The 20,554-nt window shown below is 38.7% G+C and overlaps 1 protein-coding gene across 1 annotated transcript in view; it reads left to right on the forward strand.

The window, feature by feature from the left end:
- The window catches only part of LOC310639207 (cadherin-6), a gene marked incomplete at both ends in the record, with an annotated part of 79,670 nt that extends 59,525 nt beyond the window's left edge, over positions 1–20,145 (forward strand). The window contains 5 exons of the mRNA XM_083360712.1: positions 7,373–7,509; positions 13,636–13,757; positions 15,049–15,166; positions 15,273–15,524; positions 19,655–20,145. Coding sequence (XP_083216838.1) covers positions 7,373–7,509; positions 13,636–13,757; positions 15,049–15,166; positions 15,273–15,524; positions 19,655–20,145 — 1,120 coding nt within the window. The remainder of the gene's footprint in view (positions 1–7,372; positions 7,510–13,635; positions 13,758–15,048; positions 15,167–15,272; positions 15,525–19,654) is intronic.
- Between the last annotated feature and the right edge of the window lie 409 nt (positions 20,146–20,554).

A 20,554-nucleotide genomic window follows, 5' to 3' on the forward strand; every position in this document is an offset into this window, starting at 1 on the left:
AATTAGACCATTATATGTACTACTTGTCACTTATTTGTCAGCTTCCTTTGACAGTTAGGAATAAAACCTTCAGATGATGGGTGTTACATTGAAAACCCTCAATTTTTCCCTTCTTAACCGTGGCTTTAAAAAGAAAAACCTAATCATGGAGCACTGTCAGTTTGAAAGTCCTTTGCTCTCCCATTAAAGAATATTTCATAATGGCATTATGAAAATGCTTAGTGAGAAAGGGGGGGGAACCCCTCTCATATAGACGTCTTGTCGACCCAGAAATCTATTCAACTTGGAGTTGCATTAAACTCGAGGATGCTGTATTTAAGAAAGCAATTAAGAGAAGATCTCCAAGGAACCAGATTTGTAAAAACCTGCCTTTGGCATGAACAGATTTGAGTGGCATGTAAGTTTGTCAATAGAATAGCATTTTAGTTGCTTCTCCCCCATCTACTTGGCGGCTGGATGTTTTTGTGGGCATAGTAGCATGATGTACTATTAGAAGCGACAGTTTCTAGTCCTAGCTGGAATGAGGTCCTTGTCCTTTGGCTCAAGGAGCATTGCTATGAAGGAAAAGCACTGAATGACAACAATTTACTTCGTTTCACAAGGAGTTCATAGAATGCAGGGGTGATGCACCAATCCGAGCTTGAATAAACAGAGCAATGCAACTATATGTAAGGGACATACAGGTAGCTCTTGCTTACCGATTGCTTAGTGACTGTTCAGAGTTATGACAGTATTAAAAATAAACAGCTGTGTGGCCAGTCGTTGCATTGACAACTGCTGCAGCATCCCAATCATAAGCAGCTTGCAACAAGCAGAATTAATGGAGAAAATGGAGATGCAGGTAATCGTCAATTCATGGCCACAAATGAGCCCAGAATTTATGTTGCTAAGTGAGAAATTTGTTAAGCTAGTTTTGTCCTATTTTATGACCTTTTCTTGACACATTTGTTAGGTGAATCACTGCAGTGGTTAAGTTAGTAACCCGGTTGTTAAGTGAATCTGGTTTCCCTATTGACATTGTCAGGTCGCAAAAGGGGATCACAAAAGGACACAGCAACAATCACAGCAACAATATGAACCAGTTATCAAGAGCCTTGGTGGAGCAGTGGGCTAATGCCTCCTTAAGTAACACCAGCTGCCTGCAATTAGTGCAGGTTCGCATCCCACCAGGCTCAAGGTTGACTCAGCCTTCCATCCTTCCGAGGTAGGTAAAATGAGGACCCAGATTGTTGGGGGCAATTAAGCTGACTTTGTAATAATGCCGCTTGGGGTGTGTGTGAAAGCCCTAATAAGCAGGCATATACATAGAATGAAGGCTACTGCTAAGCTTGTAAGCCGCCCTGAGTCTTCGGAGAAGGGCGGGATATAAATGGAATTAAAATAAAATAAATAAATAAATAAGTGTCTGGATGCAAATCACGTGTTCATGGATATGCTGCAACGGTCATAAGTATGAAAAATGGTCATAAGTCATTTTTTTCAGTGCCATTGTAACTTTGAACAGTCACTTACTGAGGACTACCTGTAAAATCATATGTCATGATTTCCTGAGGTTTCCTTAAGGACTGAATGAGAAGTGATGATATAAGTCCATCATTGTTGTGCAATTTTCCACTTAGTGACCATGGGGCTTAGTGACCGAGTTGCCGGTCTCAATTGTGGTTACTAAGCATGGACTTAGTACAGGGGTCAGCAACCTGAAACAGTGAAAGAGCCACTCAGAACCTGTTGCCTCACAAAAGGAAAAACTGGGAGCCGCAAAAAATGTGTGCACATGCGCGTACATGTGTGCATGTGCAGAACAGGGTTTGACTGAAGAGTGGAGCCAAGGCGAGATATGCACCTACCCTGCATATTTGAATTGATTGGTTGAACTTTTTTAGTCCCACTTTTTTTTGGGGGGGGGGACTGCACATGGCAGAGGACTGGGAGCCGCAAGAGATGGCTGAAAGAGCCGCATGCGGCTCCGGAGCCGTGGGTTGCATACCTGTGACTTAGTACAATACACATAACACAATAATGATGGATGGAACAAAAGTATGATTCAGGCTTCAATCCACTTCAGTCTATTTTTTTTAAAATCTGCTTGCTAGCTATAGCTGTTCGATCCAGTAAGACTCAGATGTATTTAAAAAGGAAGGAAAAAAATACTTTAAAAACTGTCATAAAGTATAAGTGAACCAAAACAATGATACCTTGAGAAGTAGCTACAACTTCTGAACCATAGCAGAAAAGTCACTTTAATTACTAGTCTATTTACAATGTTTCTATTTTCCAAAAAAAAAATGAATAGGGTGGGAGTCAATCTCATGACAGGAAAAATGTTGTTCCACATATTTTTGGCCAAAATCAAAGCCAACGTTAAACCAGTCACAGTTCCGAATGAGGTGTGAACTTTGGCATAGTCATTTACAATGGAATCCATGCCTGAAAGAAAATCTCAATCAGAATAAAAACGTGAAGATGAGAACACAGCTCAGGTGAATTTTAGCTCTTCAGACGTGATCAAAAAAATGTCTCTCCAACATTGTGAAAAAAATGTAATTGAAACACTGAAACAAGGGTAAGAAGATGACAATCAGCAAATAAATTAATGGCTGTTCCTGAAATTTACTGACCAGATGCTGTCTCAACATTTGACGATCATTTGTCTTGTCTGTGCACTCCAAGTACAGCAAAGCTTTGAGCAATTACAAATTATATCTTCCAATTTAACCATTTACCAGGATTTAAAAAGAATAAAATTCTACAGTCTGACAGACACACCTAATAATTTGTAAAATGTACAAACAAGTTTGATGTTGTCAGCTTCATTCTTAATAGGCTATGATCTTTTCAGTCATAGTCATCAGTGGCTCAACCAAATTAGCAGTCTTTGACATAAAGAGACCTAGCATTCTTTAAACAGAATGAAATTAGTGACAGGAGAGCTGATCAAATGTATCCTCTAGATCAGGGGTCCCCAAACCCCAGTCCAAGCTCCGGCACCAAACCTCAACATGCCAGAAACTAAACCCCACAAAAAAGCAAAGTCCCATTCTGTGGGATGCAGACAGCACATGAAACCAGGTCCCATCCGGTCTGCAGAAAAGCCTCTCTCCATGGGACTAGTCCCTGGTGCCCAAAAGGTTGGGGACTGCTGGTCTAGATCAAGATATACAATATAGTTGGAATATATATTTAATTATTGTAAATCTGCTTTTAATAATAATAATAACAACAACTTTATTGTCACTTTGAATATATACCAATTGGCTTACATCAAAATGAAATTTCATTGCATACAGCTCTCAGAGGGTCATCACCTCCGATATACATTCCTTGTTTGTGGCCAGCTCAAGTTTCAGAACGTCCATTTTAGTCTCTAGGGAGCTAACCATGGCAAACAGGACAGATGGAAACAGAGCTCCTTGTGGATTAGCCCTCAAATTAGCTTGTATTCCTGCACCACAACCTTGCCTCCTCTCCTCTTTCTGCTCTTGCCTCTTCCATCTCTTAATGTTAAAAAAATACAAAATTAATATTTTCTCAGACCGCTGTTTTTCTATAGTATTCTAAGTCTTTAATTCTGTGCCTTGTGATGGTTTATTTTAATCATCAGCATTAATATAAAAGAAAAGGGAGCATGGGGGAAAAATAAGATAGGACCTTTCCTATTATTGATTGGTTCCTAGGCAAGATGAGAGATAAGCTTTCTGCTTTTTTTGCCTAATTTTTCTGAGAGGTAGATCTTATGTTCCTACTGCTTCAACAGAGTCACACTTAAAGGCTTAGCCACTTATTATGTTAAATCACTTGATTAGGAATTAAATCCCAATTTTTTTTCAATTAAATACAAGGCATGGGAAAGATCATCAGTGGAATCATAGCATAAAGAAGTTTAAACTTTCCCTTAGCTATGTATGATCTTATTAAAGAACCAATCTTTCGCACATCAATAGAAAAATCCTCCATTGCAGTGGTGGGATTCAGCCGGTTCGCACCACTTCGGCAGAACCGTTAGCTAATTTTTTGTTGCCCAGGCCCAGAATGGACTTCCAGAAGTGGCATCCACACAGAGAACCGGTCGTTCACATATTTGAATCCCACCACTGCTCCATTGCCATATAATGCTTTTTTACCAGACAAAAAACACGTACATATCAAACTTTCAATAGAAGAGAATGTAGGTAGCTCAGGATTGAACTGTGGTATCCTTGATGCTCTCTGAGTTTGCTTGCAGATGTTTCATTATCTGACTAGTTAACATCATCAGTGTGAGTAAAATAGAACATAGAATAATAGGGTTGGAAGGGACCTTGGAGGTTTTCTAGTCCAACCTCCTGCTTGACCCTAAACCATCTTAGACAAATGGTTGTCTGAAATATGGGGTGAGATCCCTACTGTGGCGTGAAGGCGTGGTTTTTCCTTTGATAATTTCTTGATTAAAGGTATTATTTTCTGCTTGATTGTTAATCCTTCAGTATCTGGATGTAGGTGCTGGAAAGGATATGTTCTGGTGATTTTTGTTCTTAGTTGTTTTTTTTCACTTCCTAGCATTTTATTATTATTGTTATTTTTTGGCAACTGTTAGCAATTGTTTTTTACCTGTGATCATCCTGCAATATACCTGTGAGCAGCCTAGACCAAGATAATTCAAAAATGCTAGGGAATTCCTGGAAGCTTGGCATTCAGACAAATCAATCATCAATACACACATAGGGTTAATTCACATTTAGGCACCATTCAGAACAGACAATTAAAAAAAATAACCAGCTGGAGACAATAATAGCTAAGCAAACAATCAGAAAACAATGCCAAATCAAGGAACTATCGAGAGAAAATGAAACGCACACCAACATAGGCAGGGCAAGGCTCTGTATATAAACCGGAGCAAACCCCACACTCAGTACCACTGATCTTGTCACCTAGTTAGATAATGAAGAGCTGTGGTGGTGCAGTAGTTAGAATGCAGTATTGCAGGCTAATTCTGCCGACTGCCAGCAGTTTGATTCTCACTGGCTCAAGGTTGACTCAGCCTTCCATCCTTCCAAGGTTGGTAAAATGAGGACCCAGTTTGTTGGGGGGGCAATATGCTGACTCTGTAAACTGCTTAGAAAGGGCTGTAAAGCACTATGAAGCAGTATATAAGTGTAAGTATTGTTGCTATTGCTAATGAAACATCTGCAAGCAGATAATCAAGCTCAGAGAGCACCAAGGACTCCATACTATCAAACGTCTTCTGCATTCAATTTTCATGCACCTACCACGTGACTCTTAGTAATTTGGTTAACATAATGCATAGCTAAGCTTTAATTCCCACCCACTTCTTTTTTTTTTAGAGCTGGTCTTGTCACAGCACCGATTATTAGAATCTCTGTTCAACAGAAATGGCTCTCTGATATGGCTGCCATACTGTAAGATTAACTGTGTGAAAGAAGGTGAGACCAGTAGGGACTCAGCTGCAGACTGCTTTATAAAGCCACACACGTCAAACTAGTGACCCTGAGCAAGTAGCAATGCATAAAATATTAAATGCAGCAAAATGAAATAAATACAATAGAATGCAAAGCAGTTAGGGCTGCAGGCAAAATTCTTCCATAACAAATTGTAAAAATATACACAATGGTTTCCATGAACATCCTGACCTTAGAACCCCGGAGACAAGCTTAGGACTTCCTTCCAAAAAGCTAACAGGGTAAAAGCTCTCTGAATCTCAGGGGGCAGACTATTCCTTAGGGCAGGTATTGCAACTGAGAAGGCAAATGAAGCACAACAAGCACTACTTATGCTGACAGTCACAAAATACAGGGTAATCCTTCATTTACAACCACATTTGAGCCCAAAATTTCCGTTAAGTGAGACATTTGTTGTTCAGTGAGTTTTGCCCCATTTTATGGCCTCTGTTGCCACAGTTGTTAAGTGAAACACTGCAATGGTTAAGTTAGTAGCACGGTTGTTAAGTGAATCTGGCTTCCCCATTGACTTTGCTTGTCAGAAGGTCGCAAAAGCAGATCACATGACCCCAGGAGACTTCATTTGTCATAAATATGGGTCAGTTGCCACAAATCTGAATTTTGATCATGTGATCATGGGGATGCTGCAATGGTCGTAGGTGTGGAAAATGGTTGTAAGTCACTTTTTTCAGTGCCGCTGTAATTTCAAATGGTCACTAAGTGAACTGTTGTAAGTCAAGGACTACCTGTACTGCTTTTAATCTGGAGCAAGATGGGTAAAAGTCTTCATGATGGGCTTGAGGGCTGGTTGAGAATGGCATTGGCTATTCCTGTCCTTGAGACTTAATTAGTGCATCATGGCATGAATGAATAAATGAATGAATGAATGAATGAATGAGCCCTGAAGCTCATTGGTGGAGCAGTGGGCTAATGCCTCCTTAAGTAACACCAGCTGCCTGCAATTAGTGCAGGTTCGCATCCCACCAGGCTCAAGGTTGACTCAGCCTTCCATCCTTCCGAGGTAGGTAAAATGAGGACCCAGATTGTTGGTGGCAATTAAGCTGACTTTGTAATAATTTCTGGAATAACATATGGAATAAGGGCTCCTGAAACATCAAACAGACCTGGTATGTTCCCTATTACTGCAATGTCTGGCACATTTGCATTACAGATTCATCACCTGTTATGCACACACACTCTTTCTGCAATTACATCCTAATGAAATTCAAAACAGTTGTAATTTATTGTAATTGGTATTGCCATAGATATACAATCACTGTATGATCTGTAATTCGTATCAATTGGAGAGTTTTCAAAGCAATAACCATGTGAACTTTCCTTTCAATTTATCCTGGACCTAGGAAGCCAGGAATTAGTGGTTATCCTTCATTTCTGTGTTTTTTAAATAACATGTCAGGCAACTAATTTTTGAAGGGAGAGGTTACATTTCAATCCAAACACAATGTGCAGGCGTACATAGATAGGCTGCTCCTTTTTTAAGAAAAAAGATCCCTTCCAGCTGCAGTGTCACACATCTGCCCCTGCCCTAAACACATTATGTATCTCTGTATTACGCTTGATCATGTGATACATATGGGAAGCATGGCTTTGTATTCAGTGACATGAGCTGCAATTGTGTGTGTTAAAAAAAACAAGTCTTTTACAATGGAATGCAGCTCTAGTAGCATAAGTCTGCACTTTTTAGCTTATTGACCGCTAGAGACAAAACAGTATATAAACAGACTAAATATTTGTGTTCCAATACATTTTTCAAAAGCCAACAGAATAGGAATTAGAATGAGACTTTGGATACAGGATTAAGCTGAAAAATAGATCAGGTTTATTGGATTTCCCTACCAAGGTTTAGAAAGCAATGGGAATTGAAAAAGAAGTATGAAATGGAAATGCATCTCATTTCTTATCTGTCTTATTTGTAGATATTCTGTGGACCGGCATACTGATATGGACAGAATATTCAACATTGATTCTGGAAATGGATCAATATTTACTTCCAAACCTCTCGACCGAGAAATGTTATTGTGGCATAACATTACAGTAATAGCTGCTGAAATCAGTAAGTTGTCTGTAAAAACACACAAACGCACACACACACAAAAGCAGCATTGCTCTAACAAACGCAGCCTTCTAGCCAAGCGTGGCTGAAAGGAAGTCAGGTGCATATCCTTTGGTTGCTTGCTGTTATTTAAAGGCATAAAGCTAACAAAGTTTCTGTATTTTTTCTCATCTTTCCCTTGGCTATAGTTTATGAAGAGGCAACCGAACGTCTAAACAGAAAAAAAAAAAATAGGCAGGTCCCTCATTTCATATCAAACAAGCTAGAAGAATTTTTCTGGTCATTGACTATCAGTGAGGAGTTGCTGATTTGCAAAAAGAAAAGTTATAGATTAAAAACATACAAATATATAATGTCAAGGAGGAGAATGCAAATCCTGTATGTTTTTCATTCCTGGGAATTTCAGTCTTATAGCACTGACCAAAATGAAAGAATAACATTATTTCTGCCAAAACCCTGTTAATTTAATTAGGATCAGAATTAATTAGGAGAACTGAAAAACCAGCTCATCTCTCTTAAACCCAATTTATGCAAAAGTTGTTGTTGATGGGACTAACTTTCAAGTAGATATGCTTCAAGAGCTAGCCTCAGGGCATTTAGATTGCAGTGAAATCAAAATGTATGTTTTGTCGTCTTTGAAAATGTCAGCCACATGTATCATCCTTCACCAAGTCCAGTTTTGTCCAAGCGGAGGAGATGGAGGAAGGAGCAATTCAATCAATCTGAATAGAGCTGGAAGGGACCTTGAAGGTCTTCTAGTCCAATCCCCTGCTCAGACAGGAAACCTATACCATTTCAGATAGGTGGCTGTCCAATCTTTTCTTTAAAACCTCCAGTGATGAAGCACCTACAACTTCTGGAGGCAAGCTGTTCCACTGGTTAATTGTCCTCACTGTTAGGAGGTTTCTCCTTAATTCCAGGTTGCTTCTCTCCTTGATTAGTTTCCACCCCTTGTTTCTTGTCTTGCCTTCTGGTGCTTTGGAAAATAAGTTGACCTCCTTTTCTTTGTGGCAGCTCCTCAAATACTGGAATGCTGCTATTATGTTGCCCCTAGTCCTTCTTTTCTGTAGCCTGGCTAAATCCAATTCCTGCAACCATTCTTCATATGTTTTTATCTCCAGGCCCTTAATCATCTTAGTTGCTCTTCCTTGCACTTTTTCCAAAGCATCAACATCTTTTTTGTAACGTGATGACCAAAACTAGATGCAGTATTCTAGATGTGGTCTTACTAAGGATTTATAAAGCGGTACTAATACTTCACATGATTTTAATTCTATGCCTCTGTTTATACAACCAAGATTGTATTAGCTTTTTTTTTGGCTGCTGCTGCTGCACACTGCTAGCTCAGGTTTAAGTGATCGTCCACTAGGACTCCAAGGTCCCTCTCACAGTTACTGTTTTTGAGCTCACTTTCACCTAATCTATACTTGTTTACCTTTGGTTTTTTCCTGGCTAGGTATAAAACCTTGCTTTTCTCCATGTTAAATTTCATGTTGTTGTATAGGGCCCATTGTTACAATCTGTCAATATCTTTTTGAATCCAGAGCTTGTCTTCTGGGGTATTGGCTATTCCTGCCAGCTTAGTGTCATCTGCAAATTTGATTAGTTCCCCTTCTATTCCCTCATCTAAATCATCTTTGAAGATATTGAAGAGTACATTGGATGAAAAGCAACCCAGTGTCTTGTAGTATATTAAAGAATAACATATTCATTACTGCACAATTATAAGTTTCCATGGTTCATAGTATCTGAACAAATGGAGATAAATGTGGTATTGAAGCAATATAAGCCATCTTCTTTTTCTTATATAACATAAAGCTACTATATCTGGGCTACAAAATTCTAGAGGATGATGAAATAGCAGTAAACAAAAAATGTCTCTCTCTCTCTCTCTCTCTCTCTCTCTCTCTCTCTCTCTCTCTCTCTCTCTCTCTCTCTCTCCCTCCCTCCCTCCCTCCCTCCCTCCCTCCCTCCCTCCCTCCATCCATCTTTCCTACTGTTGCCCTTCCCCCCAGATTTTATAGCTCAGATATGGTATGCCCATTAAAGGTAACTACACATAAAAGATATTCAACACTTACAGATAACAATAATCATACATAGCAATACTAATAAAATCCACTGTGATTACTAATATGAGTAGTAAAGAGTAAACTCCACCATATTTCTTTTCTCCACAAAATCCCTTTTTCTTTCTCAGATGCCTGCTCTTACTATGTATTTCTCTGTAAGGTTACATTACTAACTGAAACATGCAGAATATGATCGTTATCATTTATAAGTTCATAATAAAACATTAAGCCAGTATGATAATTGAACTCCATGCAATAGGTATTTCTACATTTTAGGTGAAATTGCTAGGAATCGCAATAGAAAATGTCTACAGAGTACTAGATGTCATATTCAAATTTATTTATTAAAAATGGGAATTGGGACAAGAGTCGTGGTGGTGCAGTAGTTAGAATGCTGTATTGCAGCTAACTCTGCCCATAGCCAAGAGTTCGATCCTGATCAGCTCAAGGTTGACTCAACCTTCCATCCTTCCAAGGTTGGTAAAAATGATGAGCCAGATTGTTGGAGAGAGGGCTGTAAAGCATTATGAAGTATATAAGTGTAAGCACTATTGCTATTGCTAAGGTGAATGGAAAAATGGAGCTAAAATTAGGAAATTTGCCTTTAAGAGGCACTGTGGCTTCCAGGAAAACTTATTTCCAACAGAACTTCTGTTAAGATACACATAGGTTCTGTCTAAGGCCTAGACTAAAAATGAACAATACTGATATGAAAATGAAAAGTTAAAATTTCATAGTGGTAAAGTGGACTAAAGCATTTCATATTGCATATGATGAAGAGAAAAGATTAAGCTGCCCACTATAAAGTGAATATTATATCAATGTTTCCTTTGAAGTTCATCCTTGGAAAAAGAGTTGCAAGCAACAGCATGTCAGATTTCTGTTTATGTTAGCACAGATAAGAAGTATAAACAGGTAAAGTTTGTCTTTCAATTTTACTCAAATCAAAATGAAAATTCTAATAGTAAATCCTCCCCCACTTGGCCCCTTTCCTTAAATCCTTGGTGATCACTGAGTCACATTCCCATTTTATCTGTTTATATTAATCAATCACATATACAGTCATGGCCGAAATTGTTGGCACCCCAGAAATTTTTCCAGAAAATCAAGTATTTCTCACAGAAAAGTATTGCAGGAACACATGTTTTGCTATACACAGGTTTATTCCCTTTGTGTGTATTGGAACACAACAAAAAAGGGAGGAAAAAAAGCAAATTGGACATAATGTCAAACAAAACTCCAAAAATGGGCCGGACAAAATTATTGGCACCCTTTCAAAATTGTGGGTAAACAAGATTGTTTCAAGCATGTAATGCTCCTTGAAACTCACCTGGGGCAAGTAACAGGTGTGGGCAATATAAAAATCACACCTGAAAGCAGATAAAAAGGAGAGAAGTTCACTTAGACTTTGCATTGTGTGTCTGTGTGCCACACTAAGCATGGACAACAGACCGAGGAGAAGAGAACTGTCTGAGGACTTGAGAACCAAAACTGTGGACAAATATCACCAATCTCAAGGTTACAAGTCCATCTCCAGAGATCTAAATTTGCCTTTGTCCACAGTGTGCAACATTATCAAGAAGTTTGCAACCCATTGCACTGTAGCGAATCTCCCTAGTCGTGGATGGAAGAGAAAAATTGATGAAAGTTTGCAACGCAGGATAGTCCGGATGGTGGATAAGCGGCCCTAAACAAGTTCCAAAGGAATGCAAGCTGTCCTGCAGGCTCAGGGAGCATCAGTGTCAGAGTGAACTATCCGTCGACATTTAAATGAAATGAAACGCTATGGCAGGAGACCCAGGAGGACCCCACTGCTGACACAGAGACATAAAAAAACAAGATTACAGTTTGCCAAAATGTACTCGAGTAAGCCAAAATCCTTCTGGGAAAATGTCTTGTGGACAGATGAGACCAAGATAGAGCTTTTTGGTAAAGCACATCATTCTACTGTTTACCGAAAATGAAATGAGGTGTACAAAGAAAAGAACACAGTACCTACAGTGAAATATGGTGGAGGTTCAATGATGTTTTGGGGTTGTTTTGCTGCCTCTGGCACTGGGTGCCTTGAATGTGTGCAAGGCATCATGAAATCTGAGGATTACCAAAGGATTTTGGGTTGCACTGTAGAGCCCAGTGCCAGAAAGCTGGGTTTGCGTCCGAGATCTTGGGTCTTCCAGCAGGACAATGACCCCAAACATACGTCAAAAAGCACCCAGAAATGGATGGGAAGAAAGCGCTGGAGAGTTCTGAAGTGGCCAGCAATGAGTCCAGATCTGAATCCCATTGAACATCTGTGGAGAGATCTTAAAATTGCTGTTGGGAAAAGGCGCCCTTCCAATAAGAGAGACCTGGAGCAGTTTGCAAAGGAAGAGTGGTCCAAAATTCCGGGTGAGAGGTGTAAGAAGCTTATTGATGGTTATAGGAAGCGACTGATTTCAGTTATTTTTTCCAAAGGGTGTGCAACCAAATATTAAGTTAAGGGTGCCAATAATTTTGTCCGGCCCATTTTTGGAGTTTTGTTTGACATTATGTCCAATTTGCTTTTTTTCCTCCCTTTTTTTGTTGTGTTCCAATACACACAAAGGGAATAAACCTGTGTATAGCAAAACATGTGTTCCTGCAATACTTTTCTGTGAGAAATACTTGATTTTCTGGAAAAATTTCTGGGGTGCCAACAATTTCGGCCATGACTGTATACAAACAGTAGAATCTCAAGAATTACAAGAAAGGCTCTTCTTAATATTGCCATTTTGTTGTTGTTGTTTTCCATTTGTAGTAGTAGCAATAAAAGTACGAGGACAATTCGGAAATAAACCTCCGTTTAATTATCAATGACAGACATTCACAGATACAGAACTTTTATTATACACATTAGAAAAGTACAACATTACATTACTTTTTGACATAATTGCCATTCAAACTGAGGCACGTGTCCTAATGTCTTACAAGGTTTGAAATTCCTTAGTAGTAGTTGCTTGGTGCCAAATCTGGGCTATAGGATGGGGGAAGGGGGTGATCAAAAACATCCCAACTAAACTGCTTCCAAGGTTCTTGGGTGCATCTAGCAGTGTGCAGGCGAGTATTATTGTGAACCAACACCACACCGGAAGTGGTGCCATAGAAAATCCCACCAAATGTGAAGATTCCAAAGGAGTACTGCTAGTGATGTTCATGGAGCATGGCTCGACCATCAGTTCAGAAGTCTACTGTGAAATGCTATGAAAACTCAGATGAGCCATCAATAACATGCGTTGGGGCATGTTGACTTCCAGTGTGGTGTTGGTTCATGATAATGCTCGCCCGCACACCACTAGATGCACCCAAGAACTTTTGATGCAGTTCCCTTGGGATGTTTTTGATCACACACACACACCCGTAGCCCAGATCTGGCGCCAAGCAACTCTAAGGAATTTCAAAACTTGTAAGACATTATAACAAGTGTCTCAATTTGAATGCTGGTTATGTTGAAAAGTAATGTATGTTGTAGTTTTCTAATGTGTATAATAAAATTTCTGTATCTGTGAGTGTCTCATTGATAACCAAACGGAGGTTTATTTCCAAATTGCCCTTGTAATATAGATGATGGGAAGACAGGAAAGAATCCTACAGATTTGTGGTGATCTCTCTGGTGACATTATATCAGAGAACTATACCAGATGGAAGGAAGGGGGGGAATCTTAAGATGGAATTTGAACCAGTCATATTATTATAAAGAATGAGGCAAGCTACCTCAAAGAGTGGATGCCGAAAAGGACAGGAGACAGGCCAAGCCTTAACCATTCTCATTCTCCGAAGGACAGGATTGTATGCCATGTCACACTTAGGTGCAGTAAATAACACACTATCCATTTATCTGCCAGCCTATTCTGCTTCTGTTATCCCTCAGACAGTACATTGTCAGTCCTGTATATTTCTGCTGCTCTCAGTAAAAGAATGTTATCACTCATTGCTTGAATTCACTTCACAAATGTCTCGCTCCCCTGAAAAAGCAAAACAACAACAAACAAGCCTCTTTCTCCTCATATTAAAATACCTTCCCTTTGTGTTATTACAGACAACCCAAAAGAAAGTAGCCAAGTCCCAGTGTTTATTAAAGTTCTGGATGTGAATGACAACGCCCCAGAGTTTGTCATGTTTTATGAGACCTTCGTCTGTGAAAATGCAAAGGCTGAGCAGGTTAGCAGTTTGTGTTTTGAAAGAAATAAATATCTGATTTTTTGTGCCTTTTGTGTTGCAAGGAACTGTCAGCAACAGTAAATGAAATCAGCTCATCACTTCTTGGCCCAAACTGTAACTGGCATTTTGTGTGGTTTACATGGCTCTTTCCACACTTTGTTTCACTATCTGCATTTCTGCCCTTTTAATGTTCTTTTTGACAGGAAATTCTATTCCTTTTGATAAACCCATGGTGAGTATATATACAGAATCTGCAACCTTGATGGAGCAAATATCACCAAATCCAAAATCTGGCTATTCAACAATCCAAATGATCAGTTAGCATTATTTTATGTGTAATCTTCCATTTGATTCATAAACAGAGACTTGCAAAAACATAATAATTCAAGCCCTAATCAAGGATACAGGCAGTTCTAAGCAAGGTATTTTTTTTCTTTTCTTTTTTTTTTTGCAAAACAAGGGTGTTCAGGTCTGATAAATTCAATATTTTCAAATATCGAGGGAATCCTTTAGGTATTGCTCCAATCATGCTTTTTTTCCCCATAAGAGTTCAACTTATGGAAAATCTGGTATCTTGCAGTGGGGGAGGGGTTGCTTTTCCTCAATCCTACTCTTAAGATGTGTGTGTATGTGTGTGTGCACAAACACACACGTATGTGCGTGTGCATAATATTTTCAGAGAAATAAACATATAACAAGAGCCAGATTGGTGTAGTGCTTAAGACATAAAGCTAGAAACTGGAAGCCATTCTGTTCTGGCCTTAGGCACAAAGCCAGCCAGGTGGCTTTGAACCAGTCCCTCTCCCTCAGCCCTATGAAGCAGGCAATGGCAAACTACTTCTGAAAAAACCTTGCTAAGAAAATTAAGGAACTACTCCAGGCAGTCTCTGGGCGTCAGACATGATTGAATGGGGGGAAAAAGAGACATACCAGAGTAGGTAACAAAATCATCTGCCTGAGGCAGATATGTTAATCTCTGACCTTCAGGGATGCCCTGAAACATGCAAGCATGTTGGGGGATTAATAAATCCCTCTTTCGCTACATTACCAACATAAAGCCTTTTTTTCCCCTCTCTCAAAACAGTTTTCATGAGAAAAGTGTTCTGTTGGGAGGAAAGAGTGATATACAATAATAAAATATCCTTATCAATCACTGTTTGTTGTCTTGCTTGTTGTTATTAATTGATTGCTTTCGTCCCATTTATTCTTTCTGATGAATTAAGAGCAAGGTGTATATATCAGTCTGCGTGCCATAAGTAAAAATAAAATAACACTATTTTCACTTTTCTAGCTCATCCAGACCTTAAGTGCAGTTGACAAAGATGATGCTTTTGGTGGGCACAAATTCTCATTCGCTTTGGCCCCAGAAGTAGCCAATAGCTCCAATTTCACCCTTCGGGACAACAAAGGTATCCTTGTTTTGTTTTGTTTTTTATTGCATACTTTCTCTCCTTATTTGGGTTTTGACCTTCAGAAAGAACACACTCTCTATCATGTTTTTACTTTTTTTTTCAGATAATACAGCTGGAGTCTTCACAAAGAAAATGAGATATAACCGTCATGAAATGAATACATACCTCCTACCAGTGATAATCTCAGACAATGAGTATCCAGTTCAGAGTAGTACGGAGACGGTGACAATTCGAGTGTGTGCCTGTGACCAAAGAGGCAAAATGCTTTCCTGTAATGCTGAAGCCCTGATCCACCCAACTGGCCTTAGCACAGGCGCATTGATCGCAATTCTTCTTTGTATAATTATATTGTTAGGTAAAGAACTTTGCATGAACTTTGCATGAAGTTGGGGGAATAGGATGGAGAAAATAGATTGTGCTAAAGGGCAAATAAAGCATATTTACACATTAATATTATATAATATAATATAATTAATATAAAGGGACGCGGTGGCTCAGTGGGTTGGGATGCTGAGCTTGTCGATCGGAAGGTCGGCAGTTTGGTGGGTCGAATCCTGAGTGCTGCGTAACAGAGTGAGCGCCTGTTACTCATCCCAGCTTCTGCCAACCTAGCAGTTCGAAAGCACGTAAAAATGCAAGTAGAAAAATAGGGACCACTACGGTGGGAAGGTAACAGCGTTCCGTGTGCCTTTGGTGTCTAGTCATGCCGGCCACATGACCACGGAGACGTCCTCGGACAAGCGCTGGCTCTTCGGCTTTGAAACGGAGATGAGCACCGGCCCCTAGAGTCGGAAACAACTAGCACGCATGTGCAGGGAAACCTTTACTTTTTTATAACTATGAAGTATTATTAATAGAGTCATCTTCTGGTATAGATAGAATTAGCTCATGATACATTTTTACATTCTGGGTCTGAGTATTCACCAATAGTGATACCCAGTACGTTGATTGTGGTCAAGAAAAAAAACCATTTCAGTTTCATGCCAACTTTCCTATTTCTACGCATCAATCAAATATCACAAGTTTATTTGACTAACTTGTTAGTTACAGTGAGTTGGCTATCTAATCAACAAACAAGTATGTATCCTCTACAAACAGTTCAAAATTATTAATCCTAACCATGTTCTGTGGTTATAATTATGAAGGAACGGACATGGATCAATTCAAATACATACAATTTCAAGTTCACCCACTAAGAAGATGTGGGCATACTAATTCCTTAAATGCAGCTGCCACCAAATATCCTTCTACTTCCAATCAGGACATTATTATTCCCATCATTCCCTAGCTTGATAAAGAGGTATTGCTGGGTTGAAATGCTAGCCAACACAACAAGAAAACTATACTGTCATAATTTTTGAGGTATTGATTTCTGATCTGTTTTGGCCTCTGTTTAAAGTCATAGCAGGTAATCATACAACAACAACAAAATGTTGTCAGGACATGTTTGGTAGATGCAGGTGGGAAAGGCTCATCAACTGGAATTCTAACATCCTTGCAAAAAAAATCACCAATACATGAGAATATCTGTAGCTCGGGGTTGAACTGTGGAGTTTTTGATGCTCTCTGAACTTAGTTGTCTGCTTGCAAGCATTTTGTTATCCAACTAGATAACTTCGTTTGTGAGAATGAGTGTAGGGTGTTCTCCCTGTCTGGATATAAAAGCTTGTCTTGCCCGTTTTGAGGAAGGGAGTATCTCCTGGATGGTTTCTTAATTTTCTCCCTATAACATTATAATCTAGGAATCAATAAATTATGCTGTCAAGATGGGGTTCAAAATAATAATTATTGGGATTGCAGTTCTATAGCCTGCAGTAGAATTCAATTAATAGCTGATGTCATCTTTTCTTCTCCTTTGATCTGCAATACAATATTAATGCCAGGTAGTAAACCAAAAGCAGCAAAATAATTAAACTACAAATTCTATTTTTTTAAGAGTAACAAAGCAGATGATTTTATCATTCATTTACTTTTGGTAATATATATTTTACTTTCAGTCTTAGTAGGCCTAGCTTATTTTTTTTAATGCTAAGAATTGCTGAACAGCCAGAAGAGAAGCAACATGTTAGCTTTACTTTTAACATGTTTTTTTACCATTAAGAAGACCTATTCTACAAGTTCACACTAAAATGAAAAAAAGAACAGCTTGAGAACTGAGAACACAATTATATTTTGAGCTGAACTACTTAGTAATTTGCACAAATTCAATTTGCATATTTATTTCTTTGAATGAAATCTCATTCCTGGTGATATTAGAGTACCAGACTAAAACTAAATTTAAAAATGCAAATTAGCTCTGTATTTTTACACTGGTTGGTAAAGTATTAGACAATATAGAGCACAGACGATTATTTGGACAGAGGCAGAATTTATATGGCAGAGAGATAAATGTCTATGGAGATTCTCATTCGTCCAGGTCATGGTTGTCCCAAAAGTGCTTTTTCATGAGGGAACTGGACTTTCTTTTTTTCTCTTTGAAGACATTTCGCTTCTCATCCAAGAAGCTTCTTCAGCTCTGAAACTTCTTGGATGAGAAGTGAAATGTCTTCAAAGAGAAAAAACAAAGTCCAGTTGCCTCGTGAAAAAGTACCTTTGGGACCCAAAGATAAATATTTTGTTCAAAGGAATGGATAAACTCCAAAGATAGGTTGTTGAGGCTATGCAACTTTTACAGGGTTTCCATACCTTCCCATTTCCAAATAGTTATTTTAGGGATACTTTATTTGTATATAAGAGCCTTGGTAAAGCAGTGGGCTAATGCCTCCTTAAATAACACCAGCTGCCTGCAATTAGTGCAGGTTCACATCCCACCAGGCTCACGTTGACTCAGCCTTCCATCCTTCCAAGGTAGATAAAATGAGGACCCAGATTGTTGGGGGCAGTTAAGCTGACTTTGTAATAATGCCGCTTGGGGGTGTGTGTGAAAGCCCTAATAAGCAGGCATATACATAGAATGAAGGCTACTGCTAAGCTTGTAAGCCGCCCTGAGTCTTCAGAGAAGGGCGGGATATAAATGGAATTAAATAAAAATAAAAATAAAAATAAATATTCAAATACCATAGGTTTTCCCATGTGATCTGCATATGGGGAAAAACTATTCCTGAGAAGTTATGCTAGCCAGAAAAGACAGTATTAGGTTGGACCCAGTGGTGGGATTCAAATATGTGAACAACCAATTCTCTGTGTGGATGCCACTTCCAGAAGTCCATTCTGGGCCTAGGCAACAAAAAAATAGCTATCGGTTCTGCCGAACCAGCTGAATCCCACCACTGGGATTGGACGGATAAGCAGTCTCATTTGTTTAAAACTTATATTTTCCTTAATTTATAATTTGAACACTCTTCTAAGCTAAGGGTAAAGTTGTCTTCCTTGAGGATCTTCTGAAAATCACGAGGTGGTTCTGTTAACATCCTGACTATTTTTGTAAGACTGTTAAAGCATGATAACTCATGATTTCTATTGATAAGAAAACTAGTACTTTCATTTCCATGGAGAAGTATTTTAGTGAAGTTGGGAAAAGAACGAGGCAGTCAGCTTGAGAATATAGCTAAGTGTCTATTTTAAGTTTACGCCAATCATCTTTGAATTTGGAGTATAGTAAGAATTATCTAATAAATATTCCAAACTTTCTTTAAACTAAAAGAGAGATAAGGGGATAAAAAAAGACATTAAGAGTATCATTGAGAACTTTGACAGTTAGCTGCTTGAATATTTATTTATACCAGCACTCACATCCAAATGTTCTAATTCTGGAAATGATTGGAGGTAAGTCCACATTTTAAACCACCAGTTATAAATACCGGTAATAGTTCCTAATTTTTCATACTCAGATTTTGGCAATTGGCAATTCAACAGCCAAATCTGGGCTCCCAAATTTTTAAGTGTCAAAAGGCAAATATAGCATCAGAGGCAACTGGAAAAATACTCAGAGTTACATATTTTTAAATAACAGAGATTAAATCAAGAATTATAAAATACTTTCAATATTTTTTTTAAAGGAAGACATTTTTAGTGTTACCATAACTTTTTTCCTTATATAATATTGCTACTGTACATCTCACTTAAAAAAAATCCTTAGAGAACAAAATTCAAAGAATTTCAGCAGTTCACCCTCAACATTTGATGTAACTGAATTGTTTTTTTTTTCATTTTGGGTCTCCTCAAAATAATGACTTCTGTGATTTTAAAAGGATTGCATTGTCACAACATGAAAACAAACTGAAATTCATCTATGTTTTAGCTTGAAATCGGCATTTCGCCAAACCTTTCCTGTACTTACAACTCCCAAAACGATGAGCTTCCCAAGTTAGAATGAGGTTATAGATTGTACTGGTTTGGCAGATCTTCCTGCAAAAGAAAACAAAACAAGTTCCCAAGAATACAAATTTCATGGTAGCTTGGCGTTCTTTTTAATTAGCTGGAGAATTAATGTCCCTCTCAACTTGGCCAACTTTGCTTAATTAATTCATTTATTTTTCTTATCAGTTACCGTGGTGCTGTTTGCCGCTCTGAGGCGGCAAAGGAAGAAAGAGCCTTTGATCATCTCTAAAGAGGACATCCGAGATAACATTGTCAGTTACAATGACGAAGGTGGTGGAGAGGAAGACACTCAAGCCTTTGATATTGGCACACTGCGGAATCCTGAAGCCATAGAGGACAATAAATTGCGCCGAGACATTGTGCCCGAAACGCTGTTCATGCCACGCCGGACTCCAGTGGTACGAGACAACACTGATGTCAGAGATTTTATTAGCCAAAGGTTAAAGGAGAATGATACAGATCCCACTGCACCCCCTTATGACTCATTAGCTACATATGCATATGAAGGCAGTGGCTCGGTGGCTGACTCTCTTAGCTCTTTAGAGTCGGTGACTACAGATGGAGACCAGGACTATGATTACCTCAGTGACTGGGGACCTCGTTTTAGGAAGTTGGCCGATATGTATGGTGGTGAAGACAGTGATAAAGACTCCTAATAATGTTGCCTTTTCCTTTTTTTTCCAAGAAACAGCAGTGAAATGTGTGATGTTGCTACTTCTTTCTATATATCAACCATTCTCGAAAAGAGCTTCTCTATCCTGCCGGTTCAGATTGTTTCTTGACTGCAGTCTTTGTGGATCTAATGTCATTCCCACTGTAATTTCAGCTTCCAAGAGAGGAAGAAACCCCACATTATTATTTTTAATCACATTTTTATTTAGGCAGTTCAATGGCCAAACAGCAAAGCAATTGAGGGAGAAACACACACACCCCTGAACAGAAATGGAATGCTAGTTTTAATATGTTTCTGCTAATTTTGTAAATGGGATGATCTTAATGTTATAGCTCACCAAATAACCTATATTTTAATTAGTCACCCAAAACACATTTTTCTGCAAATTATAT

The sequence above is a fragment of the Vipera ursinii genome (assembly GCF_947247035.1).
Source record: "Vipera ursinii genome assembly, chromosome: 3".
NCBI classification, from domain to species: Eukaryota; Metazoa; Chordata; class Lepidosauria; order Squamata; family Viperidae; genus Vipera; species Vipera ursinii.